Source organism: Oncorhynchus nerka, unplaced genomic scaffold (genome assembly GCF_034236695.1).
Source record: "Oncorhynchus nerka isolate Pitt River unplaced genomic scaffold, Oner_Uvic_2.0 unplaced_scaffold_1813, whole genome shotgun sequence".
Lineage (NCBI taxonomy): Eukaryota > Metazoa > Chordata > Actinopteri > Salmoniformes > Salmonidae > Oncorhynchus > Oncorhynchus nerka.
In genome coordinates, this window is record NW_027039509.1 from 10663 (window position 1) to 20453 (window position 9791).

General features: G+C 43.4%; 1 protein-coding gene across 1 annotated transcript; it reads right to left on the bottom strand.

Annotated features, from left to right (window-relative positions):
- Positions 1 to 422: 422 nt before the first annotated feature.
- LOC115115053 (protein Hook homolog 3-like) lies at positions 423 to 8658 on the bottom strand. Its single transcript, XM_065014997.1, has 5 exons — positions 8149 to 8658; positions 7954 to 8036; positions 7603 to 7808; positions 7215 to 7286; positions 423 to 3314 (listed from the first exon to the last, which is right to left on the bottom strand). Coding segments are annotated over exons 1-5 (504 nt in total). The 5' UTR covers positions 8151 to 8658; the 3' UTR covers positions 423 to 3173.
- Positions 8659 to 9791: the final 1133 nt, after the last annotated feature.

Sequence of the window (9791 nt, forward strand, 5' to 3'; positions counted from 1 at the left end):
CCATGTTATGATGGGAAGAGACACCATGTTATGATGGTAAGAGACGACTGTACAGAGTCCTGACACCATGTCCTGATGGTAAGAGACACCATGTTATGATGGGAAGAGACACCATGTCATGATGGTAAGAGACGACTGTACAGAGACCTGACACCATGTCATGATGGTAAGAGACGACTGTACAGAGACCTGACACCATGTTGTGATGGTAAGAGACGACTGTACAGAGACCTGACACCATGTTGTGATGGTAAGAGACGACTGTACAGAGACCTGACACCATGTCATGATGGTAAGAGACGACTGTACAGAGTCCTGACACCATGTTATGATGGTAAGAGACACCATGTCATGATGGGAAGAGACGACTGTACAGAGTCCTGACACCATGTTATGATGGTAAGAGACACCATGTCATGATGGGAAGAGACGACTGTACAGAGACCTGACACCATGTTGTGATGGTAAGAGACGACTGTACAGAGACCTGACACCATGTCATGATGGTAAGAGACGACTGTACAGAGTCCTGACACCATGTTATGATGGTAAGAGACACCATGTCATGATGGGAAGAGACGACTGTACAGAGTCCTGACACCATGTTATGATGGTAAGAGACGACTGTACAGAGACCTGACACCATGTCATGATGGGAAGAGACGACTGTACAGAGTCCTGACACCATGTTGTGATGGTAAGAGACGACTGTACAGAGTCCTGACACCATGTCATGATGGGAAGAGACGACTGTACAGAGTCCTGACACCATGTTGTGATGGTAAGAGACATTCTGACCCCTTTTTTTTAACATCAATTTTCCTTTTTTAATTTTTTTAAAATTTTATTTAAATTTGTTACAAATCTTGGTTTTAAAAATGCTAACGAAACATTTCCACGTCCAAAAGCTAAAAGTTCAAGACAAAACCACGAGGAGAGTTGTCAGAGCACGTCAACAACGGTCTCTTTTATATCACACGTTAAAACACGATACACACCCTTCGCCCCCAAAACCCCCTTTTTTTTTTTTTTACAATGACATCAGTGGCTGATATTCAGATTGTATGAAAATTAAATCAAAATAACGTTCCTTAGTATGAAGTCTGTCTGCGTTCTACACACCGGTAGAACACAGTCCAACCCGCTGGCAATCTACTGCTCATTTTCATTGGACAGACACCACGGAGGGAGTACAGTACGTTAATTAGGTTCGCTCGGAGTTAGACAGTCAAACTGCCCCACGTTAAACCCCGAAGATCAATTTCACATGTTATAATCCACGTCCTCGTGGCAGCAGTGGTTCTTTTACGAGTTTTACGTTTTGTATTTCAGAAACCCCTTTTTTCGACACTTTCAAAATGACCATTTTCCATCTGTTACAGTCAGATATGACCACTGACTTTAAGTCCACTGCCTAAAACATGGACACTACCGTTTAGAGAGCAGCTGGTACACGACACACTGAAATATGAACGAAGGAGCGTTTCGTTCTCACAGCAGAACTGTTCTCACGTGGTCACAGGACAAAAGAGAGAAGGAGCGTTTCGTTCTCACAGCAGAACTGTTCCTCACGTGGTCACAGGACAAAAGAGGGAAGGAGTGTTTGTGGAATTTCCTGAAACAACGCGGGAGACGCAGGAGGACGCGGGAGAGAGATTCTTGATCGGTAAATTGGCGGTTCCAATAATCAATAATGACCCGCTGGCTGATATGAGCGGACGACAGAGGGGAAGAGGGCCTCATTTCAGGATCATTCATAATTCAGCCTATTAAAAAATGGTTTGATTTTTAGAAACAAGTCCATTAGAAATAGGAAGCTTTCTACTGTTAACATTTCTGATGATGATGATGACGATGAAGAAAGGCCTTGTCTAAAACACCCGGGGACACTTGTGGAATATCTTCTACAGCTAAATACACTGCCAACAGGCTCAAGGACTCCCTATACAACTAACCTTTCAAATCTCCCACTACAGGCAACAACAAGACCGTCTAACATGGCCAAACGGAACGAACAGCGTTTACTGAACACACATAAAAGGACACCTAAAGAGACCAACTCAGAGACCAAATCCCTCCTCTGGTACTATACATATCCCTCCTCTGGTACTATACATATCCCTCCTCTGGTACTATACATATCCCTCCTCTGGTACTATACATATCCTGACAGTCACTGACTGCACGGCATTACATCACGTTCTGTAAACATCAGATCAAGATACTAAAATATCCTCCGATTTTAGAACCATTAAATTAAAAAAATTAAAAACATCAATCCGCTACCAATTTGTGAAAACTGCATCTCTGCTCACAACATTGTGTTAGAAAAGAAATGAGTTGTTATTAGAGAGAGGATTCCTGACAGAACAGGAACAGAACAGTAACATGTTTTAGAGAAATCTGAAAACAGTTATTAGATAGAGGATTCCTGACAGAACGGTAACAGAACGGTAACAGAACGGTAACAGAACGGTAACAGAACAGGAACAGAACGGTAACAGAACGGTAACAGAACGGTAACAGAACGGTAACAGAACGGTAACAGAACAGGAACAGAACGGTAACAGAACGGTAACAGAACGGTAACATGTTTTAGAGAAATGTGCATAATAATACTGTCAGTTAAAGATCCAGGTAGACCAACTCATCCATCCTGAACTGAAGGACTGAAGAGGATAGAGAACAGCAGAACGGTACAGGAGAGGTTCAATCCATCCTGAGGTGTCTGGATTGCTTGGCAGAGCAGATGCCCGTTACAGAGTAGCGTCTGTCTGTCTGGTGGATAACTGGAGGGTTCCGGGGCTGGGGTCAGTTGTTGCCGAGGCTACCTGGCCTGGAGGATCAGGACAGGGCTCAGGGTCAGGTAGGGGTCATGGTGCCGTGTCTACCTGGCCTGGAGGGTCAGGTAGGGGTCAGTTGTTGCCGAGGCTACCTGGCCTGGAGGGTCAGAACTCAGGGTGAAGGGTCAGGTAGGGGTCATGGTGCCGTGTATACCTGGCCTGGAGGGTCGGGACAGGGCTCAGGGTCAGGTAGGGGTCATGGTGCCGTGTCTACCTGGCCTGGAGGGTCAGGACAGGGCTCAGGGTCAGGTAGGGGTCATGGTGCCGTGTCTACCTGGCCTGGAGGGTCAGGACAGGGCTCAGGGTCAGGTAGGGGTCATGGTGCCGTGTCTACCTGGCGGTGGTAGGCTGTACGTGTCCAGGGTAAGAGCGGCGTGTGCTGGTAGCCTGTCTCTGGCGGGCCAGGAAGGACTGTCCTGAGCCCGTACTGGCCAGACGGTCCTCTGCTGCCTTCTTCTGTAGAGCCATGCCCTGAGGGAGGGGGGGGGGGGGGGACACACACGGTGGCTTCATTAAGACAGATATTCATTAAAGGAATTGATGGTTAAATCCCCTGCGTCTGTTGTGGGACATTTCTTCAAATGTTTCACTCACAATCGCTGAAGACAGCACCACCACTACTATAAATAACACCCTGAAGACAGCACCACTACTACTATAAATAACACACTGAAGACAGCACCACCACTACTATAAATAACACCCTGAAGACAGCACCACCACTACTATAAATAACACCCTGAAGACAGCACCACCACTACTATAAATAACACACTGAAACCAGACAGCACCACTACTATAAATAACACCCTGAAACCAGACAGCACCACTACTACTATAAATAACACCCTGAAACCAGACAGCACCACTACTATAAATAACACCCTGAAACCAGACAGCACCACCACTACTATAAATAACACCCTGAAACCAGACAGCACCACTACTATAAATAACACCCTGAAGACAGCACCACCACTACTATAAATAACACCCTGAAACCAGACAGCACCACCACTACTATAAATAACACCCTGAAACCAGACAGCACCACTACTACTATAAATAACACCCTGAAACCAGACAGCACCACCACTACTATAAATAACACCCTGAAACCAGACAGCACCACTACTATAAATAACACCCTGAAGACAGCACCACTACTATAAATAACACCCTGAAACCAGACAGCACCACCACTACTATAAATAACACCCTGAAGACAGCACCACCACTACTATAAATAACACCCTGAAGACAGCACCACCACTACTATAAATAACACCCTGAAACCAGACAGCACCACCACTACTATAAATAACACCCTGAAACCAGACAGCACCACTACTACTATAAATAACACCCTGAAACCAGACAGCACCACCACTACTATAAATAACACCCTGAAACCAGACAGCACCACCACTACTATAAATAACACCCTGAAGACAGCACCACCACTACTATAAATAACACCCTGAAACCAGACAGCACCACTACTACTATAAATAACACCCTGAAACCAGACAGCACCACCACTACTATAAATAACACCCTGAAACCAGACAGCACCACCACTACTATAAATAACACCCCTGAAACCAGACAGCACCACCACTACTATAAATAACACCCTGAAGACAGCACCACCACTACTATAAATAACACCCTGAAACCAGACAGCACCACCACTACTATAAATAACACCCTGAAACCAGACAGCACCACCACTACTATAAATAACACCCTGAAACCAGACAGCACCACTACTACTATAAATAACACCCTGAAACCAGACAGCACCACTACTACTATAAATAACACCCTGAAACCAGACAGCACCACCACTACTATAAATAACACCCTGAAACCAGACAGCACCACTACTACTATAAATAACACCCTGAAACCAGACAGCACCACCACTACTATAAATAACACCCTGAAGACAGCACCACCACTACTATAAATAACACCCTGAAACCAGACAGCACCACTACTACTATAAATAACACCCTGAAACCAGACAGCACCACTACTACTATAAATAACACCCTGAAACCAGACAGCACCACTACTACTATAAATAACACCCTGAAACCAGACAGCACCACCACTACTATAAATAACACCCTGAAACCAGACAGCACCACTACTACTATAAATAACACCCTGAAACCAGACAGCACCACCACTACTATAAATAACACCCTGAAACCAGACAGCACCACTACTACTATAAATAACACCCTGAAACCAGACAGCACCACTACTACTATAAATAACACCCTGAAACCAGACAGCACCACCACTACTATAAATAACACCCTGAAACCAGACAGCACCACTACTACTATAAATAACACCCTGAAACCAGACAGCACCACCACTACTATAAATAACACCCTGAAGACAGCACCACTACTATAAATAACACCCTGAAGACAGCACCACTACTATAAATAACACCCTGAAGACAGACAGCACCACTACTACTATAAATAACACACTGAAGACAGCACCACCACTACTATAAATAACACCCTGAAGACAGCACCACCACTACTATAAATAACACCCTGAAGACAGCACCACCACTACTATAAATAACACCCTGAAGACAGCACCACCACTACTATAAATAACACCCTGAAGACAGCACCACCACTACTATAAATAACACCCGGAAGACAGCACCACCACTACTATAAATAACACCCTGAAACCAGACAGCACCACTACTACTATAAATAACACCCTGAAGACAGCACCACTACTACTATAAATAACACCCTGAAGACAGACAGCACCACTACTACTATAAATAACACCCTGAAGACAGACAGCACCACCACTACTATAAATAACACACTGAAACCAGACAGCACCACCACTACTATAAATAACACCCTGAAACCAGACAGCACCACCACTACTATAAATAACACCCTGAAGACAGCACCACCACTACTATAAATAACACCCTGAAACCAGACAGCACCACCACTACTATAAATAACACCCTGAAGACAGCACCACCACTACTATAAATAACACCCTGAAACCAGACAGCACCACTACTACTATAAATAACACCCTGAAACCAGACAGCACCACTACTATAAATAACACCCTGAAACCAGACAGCACCACCACTACTATAAATAACACCCTGAAACCAGACAGCACCACTACTACTATAAATAACACCCTGAAGACAGACAGCACCACCACTACTATAAATAACACCCTGAAACCAGACAGCACCACTACTACTATAAATAACACCCTGAAGACAGCACCACTACTACTATAAATAACACCCTGAAACCAGACAGCACCACCACTACTATAAATAACACCCTGAAGACAGCACCACTACTACTATAAATAACACCCTGAAACCAGACAGCACCACCACTACTATAAATAACACCCTGAAACCAGACAGCACCACCACTACTATAAATAACACCCTGAAACCAGACAGCACCACCACTACTATAAATAACACCCTGAAGACAGCACCACCACTACTATAAATAACACCCTGAAACCAGACAGCACCACTACTACTATAAATAACACCCTGAAACCAGACAGCACCACTACTACTATAAATAACACCCTGAAACCAGACAGCACCACCACTACTATAAATAACACCCTGAAACCAGACAGCACCACCACTACTATAAATAACACCCTGAAGACAGACAGCACCACCACTACTATAAATAACACCCTGAAGACAGACAGCACCACTACTATAAATAACACCCTGAAGACAGCACCACTACTATAAATAACACCCTGAAACCAGACAGCACCACTACTACTATAAATAACACCCTGAAACCAGACAGCACCACTACTATAAATAACACCCTGAAACCAGACAGCACCACCACTACTATAAATAACACACTGAAGACAGCACCACCACCACCACTATAAATAACACCCTGAAGACAGACAGCACCACTACTCCTTGTTTTTGATCTCGATGGAGGTTTCATTATAAGTGACATAGGAAATCCTACAGCGCCCTCTAGTGTTTGAAATGACTAATATAACGTATTATAAACTGGGTGGTTTGAGCCCTGAATGCTGATTGGATGACAGCCGGGGTATATCAGACTATATACCACGGGTATGAACAAAACATTTATTTTTACTGCTCTAATTACATTGGTAACTAGTTTATAATATAATATGGGGGGGGTTGTGATATATGACCAATATATCATGGCTAAGGGCGTTGCATTGTGCCTTAAGAACAGCCCTTAGCCGTGATATATTGGCCATATACCACACCCCCTCGGGCTTTATTGGTTAAATATTGTGCTGGTTCAATATAACACTGACCATGTTGTACCAGGCAGATACTATGAGTTTCTCCTCCTGGTCTCTCTGAGCCTTGGTCTTGTCGTAGTCTTTCTGTAGAGGGAGATCAACAGAGGAACAGTAGGTTAGTAAACGGCTCTGACTGAGAAGGTAAATGTAATAAAGTGGTGGTGTTAAGATCTCTCTCTCGTTCTCGTCCTGTCCTTAACCCTTAACCCAACACCTATGTGAAGTATCCTGCAGCTTGTTCTTCAGGGTCTGGACCTAAACCCAGTTCAACCCCTACACCAGCCACTTGGTACCTCCAGAGAGTGCAGCATCCTCTCCTTCTCCTGCAGCTGGTTCTTCAGGGTCTGGACCTAACCCGTACCCTAAACACCGAAGACAGACAGCACCATCCCCTTGGTACCTCCAGAGAGTGCAGCATCCTCTCCTTCTCCTGCAGCTGGTTCTTCAAGGCCTGGACCTCTGGTGCCGAGCCCTGGTTCTGTTTAGGGTCCAGGGTCCGGATAACACTCTTGGCTTTCTCCAGGTACTTCTTATATCTGTCCTCCATCTGCTTCATGTCTTCATCCTTCTTCTTCAGTGCCTCCTCTAGCTCCTCCACTTTCTGGGCTGGAAGGAGAATCAACAATGGACACGATAGTAAAGACTTTACAACTAAAGTCACTATGGATAAAAGCATCCGTGCTAAAGTCTAATTTGTGTAATATTCTAAAATGTTACACAACTACAACGATAATAGATGTTTTAAACTTACAGCTAGATGTGTACTTGGGTTCCAAGTCATCAATGTACGCACACTTCTTCTGCAGTTCGCTGTTCACTTCCCGTAACTTCTCCCTTTTTTAGAGAACACAACATCAGCAACAGACAAGTCAGGGGTCATCGCTTAAAAAAAATAAAAAAAATAAAACATCCTTAATTGATCAAATAGTTAAAATGACCTACTTACATGTGTACATCGTTCTTCTTCTTCAGAATAATTGACTAAAAAAAGTTTTAAAAAAAATACAAAATGTTTGGTTATGATTTCATCAAGACGAGATACTTCCTTGGTTGTCCACCAGAGGGCGCTGTAAAAGCACCAATGATGTCACATTACATTAGGCCTATTCGGTTATACATGTCAGCACACCGAGACATAGTACAATACTGTAACCCTGGGAATTATGTCACGATACACATATTTGATGTTGGTATATTGACTTTCTGTTTTTTGTTCCCCCATAAATTAAATGAAAAGGTGAACTGGAAATTAGACTTCCAGGTTCTAAATGAATGATTTAGAGGATAAGAGTCATATCTCATGTGGTATGAAACAGGTGTAGCTAGGAGCTAAGAGTCATATCTCATGTGGTATGAAACAGGTGTAGCTAGGAGCTAAGAGTCATATCTCATGTGGTATGAAACAGGTGTAGCTAGGAGCTAAGAGTCATATCTCATGTGGTATGAAACAGGTGTAGCTAGGACAGAGTCATATCTCATGTGGTATGAAACAGGTGTTAGGAGCTAAGAGTCATATCTCATGTGGTATGAAACAGGTGTAGCTAGGAGCTAAGAGTCATATCTCATGTGGTATGAAACAGGTGTAGCTAGGAGCTAAGAGTCATATCTCTGTGGTATAAAACAGGTGTAGCTAGGAGCTAGAGTCATATCTCATGTGGTATGAAACAGGTGTAGCTAGGAGCTAAGAGCTAAGAGTCATATCTCATGTGGTATGAAACAGGTGAAGCTAGGAGCTAAGAGTCATATCTCATGTGGTATGAAACAGGTGTAGCTAGGAGCTAAGAGTCATATCTCATGTGGTATGAAATAAGACCTGTAGCTAGGAAACAAAGCCTCTATAGGAGACTAGTAGCACCCTGATTTAAAAATCACCAGCATGAATACTGAACAAAAATATAAAACGCACAAAATGCAATGATTTTACTGAGTTACAGTTCATAGAAGGAAATCTGTCAATTTAATAATATATTTTATAATAATTTTAATTAATTAGGCACTAATCTATGGGTTTCACTTGACTTCACTTCACCACTGGGCAGTGGTGCAGCCCTGGGGGGCACAGGCCCAGCCACTGGGAGTCAGGCCCAGCCAAAGAATTTGTTTCCCCCACATAAAAATAGCTTTTATTACAGACAAATATTTATCAATTTTCATCAGCTGTCTGGGTGGCTGGTCTCACCACGATCGTGCAGGTGATGCTGGATGTGGAGGTCCTGGGTTGGCGTGGTTACACGTGGTTGTGGTCGGCTAGACGTAATGCCAAATTCTCTAAAACGAAGTTGGAGCGGCTTATGGTAGAAATGAACATTCAATTCTCTGGCAACAGCTCTGGTGGAAATTCAGCGGTCAGCATGCCAATTGCACACTCCTAAAACTGTTTTTGTCCCAGACGAGGTGCATCTGTGTATTGATCATACTTTTGTTCACAAAATGTGAGAGGTTGGCTTTGTGCATATGGAACATTTCTGGGATATTTTATTTCAGCTCAGAAACCAACACTTTACATGTTGCGTTTATATTTTTGTTCAGTATAGAAGGAAAATGCTATTCTTAACCACTAATCTAACTACACTGAGTGGACAAAACATT

Excerpts from the sequence above, each read along its gene's own strand:
- LOC115115053 (XM_065014997.1), bottom strand. Across the intron at positions 7,809-7,953 it reads ACCCAAGTACACATCTAGCT|CCCAGAAAGTGGAGGAGCTA; the intron begins GTAAGTTTAAAA and ends TTCTCCTTCCAG. Across the intron at positions 3,315-7,214 it reads TATCTGCCTGGTACAACATG|GGCATGGCTCTACAGAAGAA; the intron begins GTCAGTGTTATA and ends CCCCTCCCTCAG.